Genomic DNA, 23,742 nt, shown 5'->3' on the forward strand with positions numbered 1-23,742 from the left:
TTAGCACTCACATTCACACCTATGGGCAATTTAGAGTCTTCAATTAACCTACCATGCATGTTTTTGGGATGTGGGAGGAAAACGGAGTGCCCGGAGAAAACCCACGCAGGCACAGGGAGAACATGCAAACGCCACACAGGCGGGGTCGGGGATTGAACCCCGGTCCTCAGCGCTGTGAAGCTGACGCTCTAACCAGTCTCCACCGTGCCACCACTTAACAAAACCAAATAACCAACAATTAAGCAATATCACACAAGAGAATACTTTTGGAAACAGAGCTACTTCTTGGGTACTGATTAATACGAAGGGCTACTAGTTTGATATACACTTCTGAGGCTACTTCAGGTTCAATTATGTCTATTGCAGGTTACTCATAATACAGCTGCAAATAACGATAATTTTCATGAGATAAAACTGACTATTATTTTTTTCCCAGAAATTATGATTCAGTTACTGATTTGGTCTAACGTCAAAAATAGGGGATGTTTATCATTATTTTCCAAAGTAAATGCAGATGTTTGGAAATGTCTTATTTTGATTAAACACAAAAGATAATCAGTCTGCTTTTATGAAGGACTATAGAAATCTGAGAATATTTAGTGTTGAGAGGCTGACATCAGAGGATTTGGACAATTTTGAGTTAAACACTAGTGCTAAACGAGTTATCACTTATCAAAATAGTTGCAGATTAATTTGATGATTATTTGTCAATTAATCGATTAATTGTGATAATCTCAACGAAAAATTTGGATGTCAAGCCACACATATCTTGAGGCACCATTGTACATCAATGAGGCAGACATAAAATTTTTATTCACCACCCGTGGTTTCTGTCTTTAAAAAAAAAAAAAAAAAAAAGTTTTTATCTACTAAATACTGCAAATTTGTATTTTATGCAAATATTGTAATGTATTAAATATTATTTTTACCAGTATTATTATTATTAGTAATTGTATTACATTTTAAACATTGCAGTTCTCTTTTTAACGAAGAGAATATGTTTGGAAAAATACGACATGTTGAATCTGTGAGGTATTTCAATTCATCACTTAAAACTGTGCCCCCCTCCAAAAAAAATAACAAAATAAAAAATAAATTATATATCAATCATCTTTGTATGTTTTCTGAGGGAGTTACAAATATTTTTCAATGGACTGTTTGCTGCTACTGTGACTATAACACAGTGCCGGAGGTGGACAGCTGCATCCTGCGTAGCTGTTTAACCAGTGGAGGGAAAAACACGTGGGCATTGTGTAGGATATAGTAGAGAATGTGTAGTTTGTGCATCTGCCTCTGTGATGTTGGTGTGCATTACAATAGATTCTGCGCTTCACTGAGTGGCCACATGGAAGGAGGAGTGGTTTAAAGCCACAGTTGGCGAATCGGAGGTGTCGAGGGCAGCTCAAACAAGTGGCTGGAGCCTTGATGAAAAACGCACACATGCAGTCTGGCACCGGTAAACTGCAGGAATGATCATCTGATTCCAAATGTTTTTTTTGTTCCTACTGAATGGTTAGACAAGGACTCTGCACAACCTCAAGGGGATTTACAGTTGGATGCCATTGGGAAAAGTAACATTTGAAAGAAAAACTTATTGAACCTCACAACAAACTGAGGAGGAAAGTGCAATGACAATGTTGCATGTCCTTTTGTTCGTTTTAAGTGTCTGTCTTAGTGTGGGGATGGGATATCGGACGGGTTCCGACAGCACTGTGGGCAAGCGACGGTATCAGATCCAAAACGGGCCATGCAGCTATACCTTTCTGCTGCCTGAGCAAGAGAACTGCCAAAGCCCGAGCAGCAGCTACAATTATCCAGCTCAAAAGGACGGGCCCACAGACCTTGACGAGTCAGCGCACAGGTTGGAACAGCTGGAGATGGTCATGGAGAATAACACACAGTGGCTACTTAAGGTAAAGTCCTGTCTGCACATTATGTCACATACCATTAGAAAAAGACCTTGACATGACAGGAAGAATGTGTATCAGCTATTTTATGTTTTAATTATTTACCACATTACTTTTAATAATTGTGGAATTGCAGAATATTTATAACCCGGTGAACTCAAGGGACAACTAGGATTTATAGCTGTCCGAACGCACCGCAGCAACACATTGTGGTTTTATTTGATCACATTCAAATTTTGCATGGTTGTACTCGTAACAGTACTTTCAATCCCAACATGGGCCGAGATCTCTTTCTTCAGTTTTGATGAAGTTAAAACCTGATTATTTTGTTGAACAACTTTTATGCTTTCTTTCACAGTACCAGCTATACTTTTGGAAAAACCTAATTGAATAGCTTGAGTTGTGTGTCTAAACTTTTGACTGGGACTGTACATACCTGTATACAGTATTACAAACAATTGGAAAATACCTGGTGCGATAATTGTGGTCATTTACAAGGCTCTCCAGTTTAGAAACTGTAACAGAGTTAATGGCTAAACAGTACATGATAATGATCTTAGAGCACTTAAAAATAGCCTTATACTGTATATTACCAATGGGCTACAATAATGTCCCTTATTTGTTTTTACAACAGCAGTACTGTACTGTAAATTACAAAGAGAAGTAATGTCAAAGATGACACGTAAGGCTATAGATTAACACAAGTAAGCACTTTCACCCTTTAAACATGCTGGATTGACCATTAAACAAATTTGAAAAAGACAAATTCTTTGCATAAGGACCCAATGTCTTCCAAAGCAACAAAAGACTTAACAGGTGTCTGATTGAGGAGTGTGTACGTCCCTTTCAGTTTGCCGGTCCATTCCTTGAGGCACAAAAGAGCAGATCTCTTTTTTGCGCTCCCTCTTCTGAAAGTGTTTAAAAAATAGAGCTAGACAACACCCATTCAAAGTTTGAGTTTCTCGTAACATAACACAAGTGACAATCCTTTTCAAAGAACAGCTTAGCAGGGAATTCTTTTGATAATCTTTATCAAGCTACACCTCAGCATCTCATCAAATAGAAAAATAAGTACTACGTGTAGGTTCCACCAAAGGTTTAGCTGTACAACTAACTACGTCAACAATTCAGTTTCCCACAGTACAATTCAGATAAGCTAAACCCTGATCAGGCTACAAGAAACTGTTTTTGATCCTCTGTTTTAATAAATGGTGCTTTGTTTTCTTCCATTTTGATTTAACCAATCACCGGACAGCAGTGTGTCACTCCAACCACCACAAGCGTACAGAAGTGTACCATTGTGACTATCAGTCCAAGAAGGGGATACTAAAAAGTGGGACTGTTCGGGTAGGATATTACAGGACCCTTTACTATGAAAACGCAATCAAATGCATACAGTACAAAACTGAACTGACCCATATAGCTTGGTGGAAACAAGGCTCTTTAATGTCATGGATTTCCATTTATATGCGTTTCGCACATCAGACTGGCCTTTAACTCATTACGGACACAATTCATGAAAGACCGGTGGGAGTTATTCAAGTATCCTGATCAAACTTACCTGCACCAGTTAAAGAACTCAAACTTAAATTATAACCAATTTGGCTGCCACTTTTAAAGAAGGGCTTGCTGAACACACCTTTGCTTCAGTCTAATTCATAGTAGAATTTGACTTTTCACTCAAGAGAAAAGTAGCGCCTTTCAAGACAATTTCAAAGAATTCCCTTACTTGGCAATGCCTCTCTCAAAACTGAATACATAGAAAAAGCTATAAAGTGGCAGCTTCATTTCAAATGCAAAGGTTTCAGTGAAAGTGTCAATGTGAGGTCAATAAGTAATTGCAGTTAATAGTGAACAATAACAGTACTGTATTTCAGATAGATCTTTTAAAGTTGCCCTTGCATTAAAAGAGCTGGGGAAATGTGATTTTTTGTGTGTGACTGAGGAACACAGCCATTTATTACTGGATGACTCGGAGGCCAGTGGAATAAACAACTGATTAGATCATTAGCTGTAAACAAGACATCGTGACAACAATTCAAAAGGCCGCTCATCAACTTTGGATGTGTCACAAAGAATGATTTGGCCGCCAGAAGATGCTAATAAACTAAATGCGCACTAAATGAAGCTTCAAGACATATTTGTAAAATCGTTATGAAAACTGTGCAGATAAAAAATCTATATCTTCAGTTTAGGTGAGCTTGCAGTTCTAACACGACATAGTGTCATGAAGGATGTAACTCCTCACTCAACATTTCCATCCTGTTTACGAGTCGTGTGACCTGATTGGCACTCAGGAACACCATGCAGGAAATAACTTAATGATTGGTCTTGGTCTAAATCTGGCATACCGTAAGGTACATAAGAACATAGAGTTAAAATTAAAACAGTAACCTTTTCTATCTTGAAGCTGAAGACTACTGAAATAAGCCTTTGGCAAAACGTTTCATGTGGCCATCAAAAGAGACACGTCATGATGATACATTTGTATATTGATTTGTGATCTTTATTTTGCAACACACATTATAGTACAGTGCCGAGAAATAAGTAATGGCCCACTTCTCAAATTCTTATATTTTTGCATAGTTTCCCCACTTTAAGATCATCAAATGTAAATGTAAATGGACAAATATAACCCAAGTGAACATAAAATGTTTTTAAATTGTGATTTCACTTAAGAAGAAAACAAAAAAACTATTTACTTGTCCCTGTGTGAAAAAATAATGGCCCCCTAAATGTAATAATTGGGTGGGCCATGCTCAGCAGCAACAGCTGAAATCAAGTGTTTTCTATAACTGGCCATGACATCTCTGTGGAGATATTTTGGCCCATTCTTACTTGCAGAATTGTTTGAATTCAGCAGAGGGTTTTCGAGCATTAATGGCCTTTTTAAGGTCATGCCACTGCATTTCGGATTCAAGTCTGGACTTTGACTAGGCCACTCCAAAACCTGCATTTTTAAAAAAAAAATTTAAGCCATTTAGAAGTTGACTTGGTGGTGTGATCGTTATCCTACTGCAGAACCCAAGTGCGCTTCAGCTTGAGGTCACAAAATGATGGCTGAACATTCCCTTTCAGGATTTTCTATTAAAGAGCAGAATTCATGGTTCCATCAGTCACAGCACGTTGTCCAGGTCCTGAAGGAGAAAAGTAGCCCAAGACCATCACACTACCACCATGTTTGACTGTTGGTATGATGTTCCTTTTCTGAAATGCTGTGCTACATTTACGCCAGATGTAATGACACACACACCTTCCAAAAAGTTGAACTTCATCTCATCAGTCCAGGTAATATTCTCCCAAAAGTCTTGGGAATCATTCAGATGTTTTTTTTGCAAAAGTAAGATGAGCCTTTATTCTTTTCGCTCAGCAGTGGTTTTCGCCTTGGAACTCTGCCATAGATGCCATTTTTGCTCAATTTCTTCCTTATTGTTGTGTCATGAACACTGACCTTAACTGAGGCAAGGGAGGCCTGCAGTTCTTTAGGTGTCCTGAGTTCCTTTGTGGCCTCCTGGATGAGTCATTGCTGTTCTTTTGGGGTAATCTTTGTAGGCCGGCCACTCCTGGGAGGGTTCATAACAATTCCATAGTTTTCTCCATGCGAGTATAATGGCTCTCCCTATGGTTCGCTAGAATCCTAAAGCTTTAGAAATAGATTTTTTTAACCCTTTCCAGACTGATGGATGTCAGTTACTTTCTCGACTGTTCTGCAATTTCTTTGGATCGTGTCATTTTGGTGCAGCTTTTTTAGATCTTTTCTCAGACTTGATTTTCTGTTTAAGTGATTTCTTGATTGAACAGGTCTGAAGGTAATCAGGCCTGGGTGTGATCACTGACAATTAACCAAAAATTGTAATTAGCCAGAATAAATTCATGATTTAACAAGGTGGGTAATTACTTTTTCCACACAGGGCCAGGTGACTTTGAATAGTTATTTTTTCTTTAATAAATAAAATCACCATTTAAAACCAGCATTTAAAGTTCACTTGGGTTATATTTGTCCGATATTTACATTTGTTTGATGATCTTAAACATTGTGGTGGGGAAACTATGCAAAAATATAAGAATTTGAGAAGGGGTCCAATACTTTTCCACGGTACTGTATATATTATTAGTCATCCTGTTTTATAAATTGATATTGTAATAAATTTCTACAGCTGTTGGTTTAAGAAATTGGATCAGAGACTGCAAGGTAAAGGAAAAGAGGTCTATATACAGTAGAAACTGGGATTGGTTGCTTGACACATGCTCCCGCCGTTACTGTAAGTACTGCCGGGATGCTGTTGAGCAAGACATCAGTTATTGTTTCCTCAGAGATAATGTTACACTGTGTGCTTTTGATTGTTTGGATGGCAGTCAATTAGTTTTCTCTAATGATAAAATCTATAACTCCTAAAACATCTTTATTTTTTGCCACAGCTACAGAATTACATCCAGGAAAGCATGAAGCAGGACATGGTCCAAATCCAACAGAGTGCAGTGCAAAATCACACAGCTACAATGATTGAAATAGGAACAAACCTGCTCAGTCAAACTGCAGAGCAAACAAGGAAACTGACCAATGTGGAGGCACAGGTGAGGCTACTCTGACTGCTTATAACTGAAAAAACAAACGAGCAAAACATGAATCTTGGATTGTACTGCTTTCACACAACCTAAAATAATATTACCATATATCTGTTCATTAAATTACTTTGCATGCTTCAACAAATTAAAATAGTTAAAACCATGTATAGGTGCATAAGGCCAATTTTTACACTTAATTTCGATTCCAATAAGAAATTCTCTGCGTTACACAATATCAAATTGTATATATTTTTCAATGTGTTGAAAAACAGGAATGGATGTGTCAGTTTATTATTGTGGCTTAACATCAAGGACCTTATGTGAGCCAACAGAACAGCATTTCCTGTTATTAGCACACTTGTATTCCCACAGAAAGAGTCTATCAGTTTGTCACAATCAGACATCCGTCTGTTCAAAGACATCAACAGATCCATTGGAGAAGCACTAGTAGAATCCACGTAAACAAGCTGCTTTCTGCTGAGTTCAGTTTCCCCCGAACTGGGAAATCAGAGAGGCAAGGTGCTCAACCCGAGAATTTTGTTCAATACTGTCTGTAGGGATACATAGATTTTGAAAGTTTCCCAAAGTTAAGATACATCTGCTCCATTGGAATTTAGTTGCTTTCCTGTCACATTTTTCCATTTCGCAAATGCCTGTTTGTTCACTCTAGAGGTGCAAAGTAAGCTTCTGTTGAAATAATCCTACAAAATAGGGCACAGAGTCAATACAGTATAGCTTAGTTTATAACACACTGAACATCAAATTTGAGAAGTGTTGCAAGACTTTTTGCTTTAACACTACAGTGTAAGAGAGATCTTTGCATAAAAACCTAGCTGGATATCAGTCACCTTAACTGTATTAATGCAGCAGCATTGAACAACATGCTATGTTCATTTGCATCATAGGCTCTTTCGAGAGCCAATTTCCTATTTTTTGCAACCAGTATTTCACCATGGTATTCGTTAATAACACACCCTTTCCCCAGTGTCTCGCATGTTGAGGCTTGGCTCATAAGTAACACTCTAGAGTTGGTTGTAGCGAGTTACTTTGATCTGATTTCACCATTAGCAACAACATTGCTGTGAGTGTGTGTGTTGTGAAAGATGCGCAGTCTGCGCAGATCAATGCACACACACACACACACACACACACATTTAAACCCCTTTTCCTCATTAAAAACTGGACTGTGGATGGTTTTAAAAATGCAGGTTGTTTACAAGATTGATTATAAGACTATATAACCTCTTGTATTTCTAGGTAATTAATCACACAACTCGACTTGAGCGGAAGCTTCTTGAGAATTCTTTGTCGACCAATAAACTGGAAAAACAAGTTATTGTACAAACAAATGAAATAAATAAGCTGAATGACAAAAACAGGTGAGGACATGACAATACTTGACATTCGGAAACCAAAGCCTGAGACAAAACTGCTTTTGAAACTAGTAACCTAAATTATTCACTGCCTCAGCTTGTTGGAAAAGAAAGTAAAGGAGTTGGAGGAGCAGAGGCAGGTGGAGCAGAAGATGCTTCGAGTGGAAAAGGACCAACTTCAGACTCTAATACAGAGGCAGACGGCCATCATTGGCGAGCTGGAGCAACAGTTGCTCAGGGTGTCATCCAACAACAGTGTCCTGCAGCATCAGCAACAGGAGCTCCTGGATACTGTGAACCACCTAATTCACACCTTCTCGACTGGCTCAGCCCGAGGTGGGTTACCAGGAAAAGACCACTAGAATATTGACAATATTAAACGTGACTGCCACCGAGATCAAGTATGCATATCTTAATCCATCCATCCATCCATTTTCTTTACCGCTTATCCTCACTAGGGCCGTGGCTGCTGGAGCCTATCCCAGCTACCTTCGGGCGGGAGGTGGGGTACACCCTGAACCGGTCGCCAGCCAATCGCAGGGCACATAGAAACAAACAACCATTCACACTCACATTCACACCTACGGGCAATTTAGAGTCTTCAATCAATCTACCACGCATGTTTTTGCCACCTGGTTTTTGCCACACATGCTGGACACCATCTGAACCAATGAGTTAATCTTGGTTTCATCAAACCACTGAACATTGTTCCAATAATCCATATCCTTCATCTGCTTATCTTCAGCAAACTGTTTGCAGGCTTTTTGATGTATGATCTTCAGAAGAGGCTACCCTCTACGACAACAATTTCACAGACCAATTTGTTGCTGGGTGTGGCTTATGGTCTAAGCAGTGAAAGGCTGACCCCCCACTCATTCAAAAGCTACAGCAATGCTGGGAGCACTCATACATCTATTTTCCAAAGATAACCTCTGGATATGACACTGAACACGTGCACTCAACTTCTTTGGTCGGCCACTTGTTCTGAGTGGAACCTGTCCTGTTAAACCACTGTATGGGCTTGGCCACTGTAGTGTTCCGTTTCAGGGTGTTGGCAATATTCAAGTTTAGGCCATCTCTATGTACAGCAAAAACTCTACTTTTCTGACCTTCAGAGAGTTTTTGGCCATGATGTGCCATATTAAACTTCCAGTGACCAGTATGAGTGTGTGTGTGTGTGTGTGTGTGTAAAGATATCATATTTAATATTATTATTTAATAATAAATATACACAAAAATGTGAGGGGTGTTCTCACTTTTGTGAGATACTATATATGGGTTACTGTAGATTGTGATTGATTTTCTTTTTTATCCAATGTTTTGAAATACAAACTTAACAGGTTTGTGCTGTCAAAACAAACAAAAGTTCTTCATACATTGCAGAGACCAAACCTGCCATGATGCAGGATACTCCCTCCACATACATGGACTGTGCTGCTGTCTTCAAGTCAGGAAACACAAAGAGTGGGGTCTATACTCTCACTTTACCCAATACTACTGTGGAGGTTAAGGTGAAGTACATTCTGTGTCATGAATCATTACATTGCTGTCAACTGAAACGCACATATGAAACAAAGACAACCTAGAAGTAGAAAAGCAAATAAAACCAAAGCCTTATTTACACTAACTTTTTAACTACCATCTCTTGCACACATAATACTTCCCTATTAGACAAAATCATGCCTCCTCCATTTGCGCTGTTACTTGGTTTTAAAGATCCAAGAGTCAACAATTTTGGATTATTATGTTTTTATTAGGTGACTGGCAATTGATTGATGTGTGCAGTTCAAACCGTGGTGGCAAAATATTTCATTAAACGATCAGTACACTAATTTACATATAAATGCATTTCTGTGTTGACATAAGATATGATTGTCTAAGTCACACACATAATTAATAAATATAAAATAATAAAAAATCACACACCAATGATGAAACCAACAGTGATATTGGTTCTTAAGAGATTTGTTTTCTCTTTTATATAAGTCTGATAACAGTCATTTATGGTGTGTTAGAATGAAATGCTAAATTATATATATATTTTATTTTTTATTTTTTATGTGACAAGTCATAGCTATGCTAAGGAACGTGTTCTCTTGTGCTCAGCAACAAGTTCTCTTGACTTGCCCACCGTTACATAAGTGATGGCAGAGCATTGGATGAACTGTTCAAACAGCAGAGAAACTAAAACGTCCGGACAACCCCCACGATGATGCACATGCTTGAGCTACAACTGTGATCTCCTTAGATACCCAGTACTTTGTGTAATACTGGACTTTAATCTTTTAACATTCAATGAAATTGACTATAAGTGCCTAGCATGAAGTAAAATGAGATAATGTTGCTGTCCAGTTATAAACGGGCATTAGCAGGGTGTAGAAATTTTATTCTTATTTGTAATTACTGATCAAACAACTTTTCTTTTGGTTTGCAGGCTTTCTGTGACATGGAGATGGAGGCAGGTGGCTGGACAGTGCTACAAAAACGCTTTGATGGCAGTGTTGACTTTCACCGTACGTGGCAAGAGTATAAAAAGGTAGAAGAAATACTTTCCTTGAGGAAAAAAATATTGCCTAGGCTACAGGGTTATTTCCAATTTCTCAAAGTTGTTCCTCTGTTGATGTACTGGAAGAAATCACCTCATTGTACTATGTCTGATTAAAGTTATTTGTTTGCCTTTGTGCAGGGTTTTGGAGATCCTTCAGGTGAATTCTGGTTAGGAAATGAATTTGTATCCAGGCTGACAAGTCAACATTCCTACAGCCTAAGGATCCAATTGAGTGACTGGGAAGGGAACTCTGAATTCTCCCAGTATGACCAGTTCTCACTCGATGGTGAAGGACAAAACTACAGGTTAGTGGTGTTCACATCATCAAATTAACTACTAGTACTCTGGGTAATAAATGCAATAAATACTAGCTGGCGTTTGTCGTAAATTGTTTATGCTTTAGGCTAAAATTAGAACACTGTTTTAGCACAAGTAACAAGGGACAAAATATAACACGGCTTTAGAAATCTGTTATCTTGAAAACGTCATTCAAAATTTGACAACATAAGTTTTATGAAAACAGCCTCAGGTTTTTGAACACTGAAAAAAGTTACAAATATGGTTCCTTACCCCCTTTGATTCATATATTGCTCCTAATTTTTTTTTTAATCCCTGAAATTCACCAGAAAGTGTTGAATTTTTACTTCATAAGCATACTGTATTCACTAGTTACATACAGTACATGGCTCTGTGCCAGAACCCCGTTGGTGTATTGGCACTTCGTTTTGCACTGCCTGATAAGGTTCTATTTGGGCCTCACATCGACCTAGCTATTATCGGTTTGGTCTATTACTAGATGTATTTTGATCACTAAGTGTAGGGAGGTTCGCATGCAATATTACAGTATATGTTTATCGTACTCAATCAAATAAATGTTGCCTGTTGAATTTCTAAACCACAGGGAAAAAACTATGTAAAAACAATATCAAAGAATCCACTCTTATCAATTCCATAAACTTGCTTGCCTGTCAGATTGGGTGTTTGTTAGGTATTTGAAGGTATGTCAGTTATATTTTGAGGAACAAGCGTTACTGACTTCCTCCTTCTACTTCCTTAATTTTTCCTTTTCCACGCTACAGGATACACCTTAAAGGCTACAGTGGAACAGCAGGCAAAATAAGCAGCATCGGTCAGCCAGGAAGTGATTTCAGTACAAAGGATGCAGACAATGACAAATGTGTTTGCAAATGCTCACAACTGACAACAGGAGGTAAGAAACTTAATCTCATAGAATGAGAGTAATGCATAATTGTATGCATTAGATAAAATGCAATAATTACAATGTGCTGGACGCCAGCTATTTTTAAATTCCCCCCCTCTCCTAAATGTATCTTGGCATTTTCCTAAAATCTTGGAAGGACATTATGAGGACTACTGTTCCTTCTGGCCAGGCCAAAGAGCACAATTAGACAGTTAATCACTGATCAACTCTTGAGGGAATTCAGCCACTACAACCACTGACATTAAAGAGCCTGGGAACAGAGCTTTCGCTTTCTCCTTTTGTTGCTTAAAGGTCCTCTCTCCATTGCCTTGTAAGCGACTCTGCTGTCGGAATTTCTGTCTGCCTCTGCGTTAGGGTTCTGTCAAGTGAGCATAAAAGGAAGAAAATCCTAACCCTGTCCTTTTTCTCATAAGGGGTCTCTCACGGAGGACTTTCTCAATGCATATCATTCACAACTCCTCTGACAGAGAGGCACACAAAAGACAACAGAGGCTGGCAATATGAAGCTGTCCATCATGAAAGACCAAATCTTTATATAAACAAATGCAATACTTAAGTAAATGACAATTTTTAAAAGGAGAATGGCAGAGTGCAAACAACAGACTACATTTTCTAGGCCTGCCAAGAATACCCACAAGCCTCCATAAGGGTCATTTCAAAGATACTTAAAACTCAATTTGATTTACAGATACAGTCATAAACGGTAGCCTTTTACAGCTCAGTTATTATGATTCTGATACACTTAAGTCTCTCATTAGGATGAACTCAGCGTTGCCCCTAGGACAGGGGTCACCAGCATTTTTTAAACTCTTTTTTTTAAACTTTACAAATTTGCTCAAATTAATTTTAAGTGTTATTGTTATTAATTAATGATATTAATTTATGTGAAGAAACTGCTCATGTTAAGGATTTCTCACAATAATTATGGAACAAATATAAAATGCAACAGTTTGTTTCTATAAATCTCTGCTAGTTTTTAAATTTTGAAATGATCACATCGACAGCATTTCGAGAAAATCACAATGTCCCATTACTGGCAAGCAAGTTTTAGAACAAACCAGTGGGCTACTCATGTAGTTCTTAGGGGCTAACTGGGGCCCATGGGCATCACCTTGGTGACCCCTATCCTAGGACTAACTCACTAAGTGTAAAATGTATTTTTTTATTATTTAGGATTAAGTTACTTTATCCAAATACTGAGTCCAAAATGGAGGGAACACTACATAAATACTGTAAATAGCCAATGCTCTATTTTTGGAAAAAACGCTTAAATTGAAGCAAAAAGTCTACCCTTTGTCAATGCCAAAATAATTCTGGACCTACAAATATAAGAAACTCTTTTGTTTTTTAAGTCAAAAATCATCACCAAATATAATCTACAGTTGTTCTGTATTTCTATGTTTTAGGTTGGTGGTTTGATGCTTGTGGGCCATCTAATTTAAATGGCATGTATTACCAGCGAGGCCAAAACTCCAATCGATTCAATGGCATCAAATGGTACTACTGGAAGGGCTCAGGATATTCACTAAAGGCCACATCTATGATGATCAGGCCAGCAGACTTCTAAGTTTAAGCATTTGAATGGGCACTAAACAAGATGGAGTCCAAAGCACCTCATTACATTCCTGAAAAGACTAATGGGGAAAGTAGTAATTGGCTAATTAACTAATCTTAATGATCTGAGTCAAAAACTGTCAAACTAAGGCACGTCCCACACAGAGTGATGCGGCCAAACGTGACGTTACTGTTGCGCAATGTTCAAGGTTCTGCAACTAGTGTTAATGAGTGGCTAAGGGCCACTAGTTTTGCTGAAATTTGACGTATGTATATGTATGTATGTATATATATATATATATATATATATATATATATATATATATACACACACACACACACACACACACACACACACACACACACACACACACACACTGTAAATAATTCTGCACATATTATATAGCAAGAGAGGCAATGACAATCACGCAATAATTTTGTTTGGTGTTCAATAAAAATAATGTACTACAGTATATGTGGCGCATCCAAACTTTGTTTTCCAATAAGAACGCCAGTATGTGTGCAAGCTGTGTCTGAATCACTGACTGTAATTTGTTCAGAATCACCTAGTTCAATCACATTTGGCCACATCACTCTGTGTGCGGTGGGCCGAACATGAAACAAAATGTGGGAAGAATTAACAACTTTGGCTATTAGAATGTGTGGTGAAGGTGTACAGTTACTTAATAATATATACGTTGATATTAACTTGGCAGTGCCACGGTGGCCAATGACACTTCCCAGAAATGGAGGCTGTGGTACAACATGAACACTGGTGAAAAAACAATTGGCTCTTTATATTTATTATCATCACTTGCTCTACATTGATTATTGCTGTAGACGTCTAAAAAGCTAATTATAAATGACACTGAGAATCTCAGTTAACATACCATTTCTTGTGGAGAATGTATTCACTACAGTACTGTACATTTTTGTTTTATTTATATGTGGAATATTATTTGATGATTTAATGTACTTGTTCTGTTGCATCATCACGTCACCTAAATGTGAGTTGCTAGACAACTAGCATTTGTATTGCACAAACGTTTTTTTGGGGGAAAGTACATCTTTATTTATGTAATGGTTTATTAGAATATCTCGTTCAAACCTGAGTTTTTATGAAAATGTACATGTTTAAAGATTAGTTTGTGTATTGTGTTGCTTTAAAGGTCACTTATCATATTTAGTATTTCAAATGTTATTCCTACAACTCCAGAGATTTCGCGTGGGTGTAGCTTGTGAACATTGAATTGAATATACAGTACTTATCACAGTATAAATGTGAAAATTTTTAGTGGAGGTGGGAGTGCATACTTTATCAAGTAGGAGCAACAAGTTGCAAGAATTGTAGATAATACTACTGAAAATATGTTTCTTGAAACCCCATCACACTGTACAAACTGACTAAAAAGAAATGCATGTGGTTCTGCGAACAACACAAATGCAGAAGGACTGTGACAGAAATGTACCGACATTTGTCTACGTCAAGAGGCTGTCGTTGCTCACTGTGGCAGGAGAGGACAGTGACTCACGAGTTCAGGAAGAGGCAACATCCACATTTCTCACAGGATACTTCAGGAAAAACAAGCTTACTGAAAATGGATGGCTGGCAATAAAAACTAGCAGGTGGCCAAGTGACTTCCTCCGCCTTGCATTTATGACCAATTATTGGATTGAGTGTCAGAGCGGGGAGGAGCACAAATGCTTTGTATTGTGAACATGATTAATAAAAGCAGACACTTTACAACACAAAATAACAACTGGACTTGTCTGAAAGTAAAGAATGCAAATGTTTCATTTGAAGTGCAAGTTGAATAGAAGTTATGATCAGAATAGCCTGAAGCTATAATAACTGCCAAAATGAAAAATGAGGGAACCAGCAGAAGCACATGCATTGCTATTTTGTTTTAATATTTCATACTTGTTATACTCATTTAACCAGTTGAATGTTTTTGATCCAACATACATGGGGCCATTTATGAATTAATTAACAATACTATAAGTATGTAATCAGGGTAAATACAGTATTACAAGTCTATGAATGTTCAAATACTGTCTCAATGTTCTTTATATTTTATTTCAATTTTCTGGAATTGTGGTTACATTTCTTACTGTCCCCAGAAAGTGCCTATTTATTTGGAGAATTAATAAAAAAAAATTATTTCAAGACTAAAATTCAAGTAATCTTTGGAGCTCCGATAGAGCAAGTCATTGAAATGTTAGCGAAAGGATGGTTTTGCGATAAGTAATCATGCATGCAGTTTTAAACTGGAACTTGTCCTCTTATGTACGAAGACAAAATTGTTGGTACACTTCCTTCAAAGACAGACTGAATCTGACAAAGTTTAACAGATACAAACTTACTGAAAATTAACTGATGAAAATCATGCATTGTTTTACTTTTGTGATACAACAGAATAAAAAATGTTAAATTGGCCTGGACAAAAAGAATCACACCATTTCTGTAACTATCAAATTGACTTGTGCCCCTGTTCAATCATCATGACCAAACTGCTCCAGGCCTCCAACTGCCTCAGGTTTGAAGGGCAACAATTCGCCTACATGTGCATGTATGTTAATACAGAGTACCGTCATTTCTAGTGTATAATGCGCACCCATGTATAATACGCACCACCAAAGTTGACCTAAAAATTCAGGAAAACCCTTCTACCCATGTATAATGCATTTTTACAATGCATGATTTTGCTTCTCTAGTTTTTTTCATTTTCCCCTATACCTATGTGTAATGCGCACTATTGACCTTTGACCATTTTTGGGGTAACAAAATGTGCATTATACACGAAAAATGACGGTAAATGTACTACTTGGAAGCCAGGACTAGAATGCTCAAACAAAACTAGTACCGGTAACGCACCTGTGCTGCCGGAAACTGCTCGTAAAGTTCATATGGTTCCTCTGGAATCCACTGCCTTTGCTCTAAACACCACAGAATCTATTCAGGAATATTGAGAATGCACTTTAAATCAATCATTCATGTCTGTGATCTGAATCTGATCATGTTGTGATTGGTGAATTGACAACAAATATACCCATTCAAATGAGAGGATCCAGCAGCCACGAGCAATGCCCAGCAAAATATTCAGAGTCCGCCGGCATTCCCCAGAAACCACGTGAGTTGTGTTCTCGCAAACTCGATTAGCGATAGAAAAGCCACCCAGTGCGTTCACCACCTGAACTACAGTGTTCTGTTTCCTAGAAGTGAACAACGGTAAGAGAGTAGGACAGATAAACTTATTATTACACATTGCTTTAAATGGCTTATGACATTTGTCTTATGCGTATTTTAATACATTTTCAAGTGGTACTTACTCTGTAGGCATGCTCGTCATGACTAGCGTTCTCACTGACTGCAACAGATAAGAATAAACAATTAGTCATGTATCCATTTCCATGTGTGACTCTATGGCAGTATAAACCAGACAAAAGTGTTAACTTTGTGTTCGTTTGTCTGTGTGTGTGTGTGTGTGTGCACGCGCGTGCGTGCATGTGTATATATTTTAACACTTGACCTCTGAAGGACCCCTGTGTTACATTACCTCGGGATCTTTACAGGACAGAAAAGCTTCCTTGCTATGATCAGATTACATTTTAAACATTTAAAATTTCTCCCCCAGGGGACAGGATGCAATATTTAACTTTATTCAGCTGTAGCATGTTGAGGTTTACAGCATAAAGAAAACAAAGGCCAGGTGCATTTCACAAATGAGGAAGTTATATTTTATCATCACAGAAGCAAAACACAGGAAGACCCCAAACCAGACAGACAGAAGCCCCTTGGCAAAATCCAGCTGTAACAAGGATATACTCAATCTGGCTGAACATGGCTAGTGTGCATCCTAAACTGCCTGTATCAAGGAATACAATGGATGACGTGATTACATCACTTTGGGACGGCAAGATGAATACATAACATTAAAATAAATTACCCTCAAAATGCCTATGAAAATTGGCAATCACTCTTTTAACGTAATTTTTATGTGAATCAGGCTGAATGGGAGGTATTAAACTTAGCTCTGCTCTACTTACCGAGAAATTTTAGAAATTGTGAATTACAGCTGATTTTAAAAAAACAAATTGGTTATTACCTTTGCTTTGCTGATTTTCTGAAAAATAGAGCAGAGGCGCTTATTGGGCTTCTCCTGGCCTTCATCGGGTCTCTCTGTTGAAGGAGCTGCAGCCATGCGTTCACTTCCTCTGCCTACATTGGTAACAAAGCAAAAACCTGAAAACATTCAAGGAGACATTGTGCCCATTGTCTGACTTTAAATTGTATGGTACCACTGTATAAAAGAGACACCACATTTATATGTAGTGACATTAATATATTATGTTAAAAATTTTATTTTTCAAATGGTCAGACACAGTATCATGCAGTCCCAGCCACAGTCAATAAATTACTGTGTCCCAAACTTAAGCAAGCAGTTGATCCAAAATGAAAAACGTTGACATAAATACTGTATTATGAAAGTTTATACACAGCTAAATCACTAACAACTTTAGGACATTATTTATTAAACATTACTCATTGCGTAACTGGTTGTGGAAGATATTTTGACATTTATAGTTTAGTTAGTTTAGGATTAACAGTGAAAATGGGTCATATTTTGACTATATATTAAAGTGAAGACTATTGCATAAGATAACATGTTTGACAGTTCATCAACAAGCAATTTAAATGTGAGATTATGCTTATGAGAAGAGCACCCAAAACTTTAGGAAATAACCACGGGGATATTTAAAGACATCTTTATTTTTAAAGAATTCCATAAAATCTCATTCTAACTGTATTGCGAAGAATAGACAATTAGTTGCCAACATTCACACATGTGATTCAGGGATTATAAAGCACCAACTTCCTCCAACATGTTTAATAAGAATATGTCGAAGATATTTTTTGATGTTATTCATGTACAGTATAATTGTTATTCAAGTACAATATAATTTATATCAATGCATAATCTTAGCTTTAGCGCCCTTTCTACTCACTTTGAAAAGTGTGAGATAACTGACAAACACCAGATTGTTTTTCCAGCTCCAAGGTGGTCATCTTCTCTGTTAGCTTTACTGGAGCCAGAGTTCGGGGATCATTTGGATGATCAAAAGCAGGCAGACTCTCTTTGGCATTTTTTGCTGCACAGACATTTGCAACTGACTGTGGAGCACAACTGTGTTTACTATCCTCTTTTTTCCTCTTCTTGGAACCGTTAGATTCTGTAGCAGCGACTTCAGATCTCGTTTGTTTTCTTTTCTTTGGGACATAGTCCAACTCAGAGGGGATGTTGAACTCTGTCAGGTCAGGTAGAATGGGCAAGAGAGGCCTCTTGGGTTTCTTATAGTGATTGGCTGAGAAGTCATCAAACACATCTTCATCAAAGGAACTCGAAGCAACATTGCGAGATTCGCTGGACAAACTAAAAGAAGGTGCAAGCGCAGAGAGCGAGAGTGCGCCTCGCGTTCCCTTGTTCTGTGGTGATGACTGGTCATTATATAGTGTGTCCCCCAACATGCGACCAGAGTAGCTGACAGCTTCAGGACAATTCGTGGTCTTTAGCTCTGTGAAGGGCCGTTGAATATTTGGCCTCCCCTTTACAAACTTGTCTATTGTCTGTTGCAGTATTTTATCAGGCGAGCTGCTGGATTGCATCTCTGACCTCAGCCTACTTTTGCTAGCGTCTTTGCCATCAGTGGATGTCACCTCCTCCACAAGACTTTGTATTACACCCACTGATTTAGGTTTCTCTATTAGCGATTTTGTTGCTGAAGCCATCCTTTCCTTTTTTGACATCTTTCCTTCCTCCTCACTGATCGTAAAGTCAGGACATTTCAAAGGACTAGTGGACAGGTGTTTTGAAATGTCACCGCAGGGTGAGAGCCAAGGCTTTTCCAAGTCTTTGCTAAGGGGTTTGTCAAGTTTGTCCTGCTCAGTGGTATCGCTCTCTTTACCATCTTTTTTCTTGTCAGATGAGTGACCAATTTCAGCAGTTGCATTGGAATCCTCAGCGCTGTTTTTACCTATGGGAAGGGAAATGTTAGAGCTTTAATTTGTTGGAGGTTTAATTTTATGTGTATACAAGTGAAATATTGGCTGGAGACAGCTTTCAACACTTCCCACACTAGCAGATTATATGCCACCCACCCACTGTGACATTGTGAAAAGGCAAATTAAGACAACAGGATGAATTCAGCCACAATGAACTATTTCTTAGAAGCCATCAGAGAAAATAAGGCCACACAGAGCAGTATGAAGTCTGTAATAAATGAATGTTTTTGGTAGATTTACAAAAAAAACTGAAGACAGTCGGTGAGTTCCCCAGTGAGGGCTTTACTCCCGATGATGTAGACATTTGTGAGCCTGAAAAATAAAAGCAGATGATGGTGATTTATTTTTTTTGCAGAACAGATTAAATGTTTTGAAATGATCAGTTCACAAATGTGACATGATTTACCTGTGGGTGAGATATTTTCATTTTTCTCTTTCATGTGTTTCAAGCGCTCTGCCATATAATCAGACCTTTTAAAAGTCGGGCTGTACACGATTCCATTGTCTTCATCAATAATGATAGGTGAATCATCTGTGACTAGAAAAGAAACATTTTGTAAAACAAACGACATTGTTTAGTGTGCTTAAGGGTAAAAACTTCAAAAAGTGTGTTTTTTTTTTACATAATGTTTGTTTGGGAGCCATGTCTTTCATCAACTTGTCTAACTTCTTCTTCATGCGTCTGTCATTTTCTGGCGTTCTCACTGGACGGTCTTTGGGCAGCATGCAACGATGCTGCACCATTCAAACACAAACATGATATCAATAGAAATTCAACACCTGGTCTGCTTAAGTGTTGGTTTAACTAGTAGAGAAATATTATGGTTGAGTGTAATAATTAAAACCAGTTATTGTGTATGTGAAGGGCAGGTCAGCAAATTAAGCTTTTGTATGGAAAACGAGTCAAGTGGAAGTTAAAACAATATAAAAACATCGAGAGAAAAGGAATTAAAAAAACCTAATTTCGCTTTCACAGATGGATAGAAAATGACTCCTGCAAGCCATCAGCTGGCAATTGCACAAACTATAACATGAAATGACTTAACAATCACAGGGTCAATCACTTAGTTTGTTTACTTACTTTCCTGTTCTTTAACACTGGATTGCTTTCATCGTTAAAGGCAGGATACAACTCTTCATCCGCCAGCACACCATCGTCATGACATCTGGACATCATTTCAGCAACATTATGTGTCCAAACAATACAATTAATACATACAATAATTTAATTATACCAGTTTAGTGTGCAAGCAAGAGTGAGAGTTTAATGATAGTCATTAATACACTCATAATACATACCTTTCTACCCACAGAACAGAGACGAGCTTCACATCACTCTTTTTGGCTTTCCTCCATGTGGCAGGATGACCGTTGTTAAAAACCACATGGGTGACTTGTTTATTGAATGTTTTTGCTACCTGTAATGAATAAAATCTTGTCAATTTCTTGTGCGAAACTCACTGTGCATGCATCTTACACCATAACTGTGTAAATACTGAGAGACAAATTATTTACACTGGTTGAACACAGACGCTGGACCTATGCATTTGTTTGTATTTCAAAACAAATGTTCATATCGGAAATTCTGTTCCATGGCTAACTGTCACCACCATATAACCTTTATGAACTGTACAGGCAATTTTAAGCAACATTTTAACACTATTATTTTTACATACAAGTGTAAAAATAAATTTAACTACTGCTGCTGAGTTAGTCGTATGTCACTTCAAAACACTGTCCCTTAATTTTAATAACACGTGACAAAAAGTGGACCAATGAAGCAAAGATGGAACTTCAAAGCTGTTTAGACTGCACAGACTGGAGTGTCTTTGAAAATTCAGCTGGCAGCCTGGATGAATATACGGACACAGTCACATCCTGTACCAGTTTCTGTGAAGAGATTTGTGTACCGACAGTCATTTCGCACATTAAATAACAACAAGCCGTGGTTCACTGCCAAACTTAAGCAACTTCGCCAAGCTAAGGAGGACACATATCAAAGCGGGGACAGGGCCCTGAATAATCGAGCTAGAAACCTGCTAACTAAAGAAATTAACGTTGCAAAGAGGAACTATGCAGCAAAGTTGGAAAAACAGTTTAGCGCTAACAACTTTAAATCAGTCTGGCATGCATTTCAATCGCTGACCAATTACAAGCGACGATCCCCCCCAAGCTGAGAAGAATAGCACACTAACCAACAACTTGAATACCTTCTACTGCAGATTTGAAAAGGACACTTTCACACCCCATACCCACCCGGCCGCACCACCGACCACAATCACACATCTGACTTCTGCGTTAACCATCCACGAACAGGATGTGAGACGCATCTTCAAACAACAAAAGATTAACAAAGAGGCAGGCCCGGACCGTGTGTCCCCATCCTGCCTCAAAGTCTGCGCGGACCAGCTCGCTCCAGTCTTCACACAGATCTTCAATAGATCTCTGGAACTCTGCGAAGTACCATCGTGTTTCAAACGCTCCACCATCATTCCAGTCCCCAAGAAACCTACAATCTCAGGTCTGAATGACTACAGGCCTGTCGACTTGACATCTGTGGTCATGAAGTCCTTTGAACGTCTCGTGCTGGACCACCTCAAGAGCGTCACAGGTCACCTGCTGGACCCCCTGCAGTTTGTCTACCGAGCGAACAGGTCTCCGGATGATGCAGTCAACATGGGACTGCACTTCATCCAACACCTCGACAGTGAAGGGACCTACGCGAGGATCCTGTTCGTGGACTTCCTCTCAGCGTTCAACACCATCATCCCTGAACTCCTTTCCTCCAAGCTTCTCCAGCTCAGCGTCTCACCTGCCATCTGCCAATGGATTTACAGCTTCCTGACAGGCAGGACACAGCAGGTGAGGCTGGGAGAGACCACCTCATCCACATGCAGCATTAGCACTGGGGCACCCCAAGGTTGTGTCCTCTCTCCGCTGCTCTTCTCTCTCTACACGAACAACTGCACCTCAACGCACCCGGCTGTCAAACTCCTGAAGTTTGCAGATGACACCACTGTCATCGGCCTCATCAAGGACGGTGACGAGTCTGCATATCGACAGGAAGTGGAGCGGCTGGAGCGTTGGTGCGGCCGACACAACCTGGAGCTGAACATGCTCAAGACTGTAGAGATGATCGTGGACTTCAGGAGGCATCCTTCCCCACAGCTGCCCCTCACGTTGTCCAGCTGCCTTGTGTCAACCGTCAAGACCTTCAAATTCCTGGGAATTACAGTCTCTCAGGACCTGAAGTGTGCGATCAACATCAACTCCGTCCTCAAAAAGGCCCAGCAGAGGATGTACTTCCTGCGGTTTCTGAGAAAGCAGGGCCTGCCACGGTAGCTGCTGAGGCAGTTCTACACAGCGGTCATCGAATCAGTCCTGTGTTCTTCCATCACTGTCTGGTTTGGTGCTACTACAAAAAAAGACAAACTCCGACTGCAACGGACAATCAAAACTGCTGAAAGGATTGTCAGTACCCCCCTACCCACCCTTGAGGACTTGCACGCTGCCAGAACTAAGACAAGAGCGTGCAAAATCCTCTCAGACCCTCCACATCCCGGTTACCGGCTCTTCCGGCTCCTTCCCTCAGGTAGGCGATACCGATCAATGCAAACTAGAACTAGCAGACATTCAGCTTCTTCCCTCTTGCAATCAACTTCTTAAACAGCTAACCTACAATTCCATTGCAACATGCTGCCAATTTTTTTTTGTCTGAGTTTGTCGTCACATTTCTGTCGGGCCAATTATATACTACTCGTGTACTCACTGTAGTAGTCTCGCCACACTGCACTATTTGCATATCTGTTGTTGACCAATACTGGCCACTCATGCCAGAGTAGCATCTGCCCCATTTGCACACTGACTGAGGAGTATCTGCAACATTTGCACAATCAACATTGTCCCAGATTATCGCACTACTGGTCACTTTCAACTGCATACACTCCTTGAAGTCTCGCCGCCCTTTGCACAATGGTCATTGCACAAGACTATTGCGAGATTAGTCATTCAAACTGCTCTAAGTGCTAGAGGACTCTGCATCTTTTTGCACAATTGTCAAAAAAATAAATAAATAAATAATTTATAACGGCATTACCGGATAACTAGCAACCTTTTATTGACTGTTTTTCTCAATGTCTTTATGTCTCAAAAGTGTTCTCTGTCAATTGAATGTCTGTTGTCGTACTACAGCGGCTCCAACTACCGGAGACAAATTCCTTGTGTTTTTTTGGACATACTTGGCAAATAAAGATGATTCTGATTCTGACAACACGAAGGGTTACTGAACAAAAGTATTGGGACAAGTTTAATCTTTACTGCTATGATGACACACAAGGATAATCCTTTGATGTTGACTGAAATGAGACCTTGGGTGGCGGTCTATCTTTTTCATTGCATAAAAAAAACAAAATGCCAAAGAAAGGCGCACAGACTTAATTATGTGATGCTTTCATGCGTGACCATGACGATATGAAGGCTGACACTTTTAGAGGCATATTCTCCTAAGAATT

At 38.9% G+C, this 23,742-nt stretch overlaps 2 protein-coding genes across 5 annotated transcripts in view; one reads left to right on the top strand and one right to left on the bottom strand.

Annotated features, from left to right (window-relative positions):
• mcph1 (microcephalin 1) overlaps window positions 1-23,742 on the bottom strand; it is a 31,336-nt gene that overhangs the window by 5,248 nt on the left and 2,346 nt on the right. For 2 of the 4 annotated variants that reach the window (XM_061790447.1, XM_061790445.1), the window contains exons 4-13: window positions 20,531-20,649; window positions 20,313-20,397; window positions 19,855-19,966; window positions 19,638-19,769; window positions 19,472-19,543; window positions 18,178-19,203; window positions 17,277-17,413; window positions 16,501-16,538; window positions 16,221-16,383; window positions 16,046-16,123 (exon numbers count right to left, since the gene is read on the bottom strand). In XM_061790447.1, coding sequence (XP_061646431.1) covers window positions 16,046-16,123; window positions 16,221-16,383; window positions 16,501-16,538; window positions 17,277-17,413; window positions 18,178-19,203; window positions 19,472-19,543; window positions 19,638-19,769; window positions 19,855-19,966; window positions 20,313-20,397; window positions 20,531-20,649 — 1,962 coding nt within the window. The remainder of the gene's footprint in view (window positions 1-16,045; window positions 16,124-16,220; window positions 16,384-16,500; window positions 16,539-17,276; window positions 17,414-18,177; window positions 19,204-19,471; window positions 19,544-19,637; window positions 19,770-19,854; window positions 19,967-20,312; window positions 20,398-20,530; window positions 20,650-23,742) is intronic. The other 2 variants (XM_061790446.1, XR_009790863.1) reach the window with 2 other exon arrangements.
• Window positions 1,399-15,345, top strand: angpt2a (angiopoietin 2a). Its single transcript, XM_061790448.1, has 10 exons — window positions 1,399-1,571; window positions 1,664-1,913; window positions 6,327-6,482; window positions 7,731-7,852; window positions 7,944-8,182; window positions 9,230-9,357; window positions 10,281-10,382; window positions 10,533-10,699; window positions 11,474-11,604; window positions 13,023-15,345. The coding sequence occupies exons 1-10, from the start codon at window positions 1,510-1,512 to the stop codon at window positions 13,181-13,183; spliced, it is 1,518 nt and encodes a 505-aa protein (XP_061646432.1). The 5' UTR covers window positions 1,399-1,509; the 3' UTR covers window positions 13,184-15,345.

The sequence above is a fragment of the Phyllopteryx taeniolatus genome, chromosome 11, assembly GCF_024500385.1.
Source record: "Phyllopteryx taeniolatus isolate TA_2022b chromosome 11, UOR_Ptae_1.2, whole genome shotgun sequence".
Classification (NCBI taxonomy): Eukaryota; Metazoa; Chordata; class Actinopteri; order Syngnathiformes; family Syngnathidae; genus Phyllopteryx; species Phyllopteryx taeniolatus.

What these genes read in the sequence shown, in the direction of transcription:
- angpt2a (XM_061790448.1), top strand. Translation starts at nt 1,510, where the DNA reads ATGGTTAGACAAGGACTCTGCACAACCTCAAGGGGATTTACAGTTGGA. An exon ending in AAGCTGAATGACAAAAACAG is followed by an intron (nt 7,853 to 7,943) that starts GTGAGGACATGA and finishes TCACTGCCTCAG; the next exon opens with CTTGTTGGAAAAGAAAGTAA. An exon ending in GGTGAAGGACAAAACTACAG is followed by an intron (nt 10,700 to 11,473) that starts GTTAGTGGTGTT and finishes TCCACGCTACAG; the next exon opens with GATACACCTTAAAGGCTACA.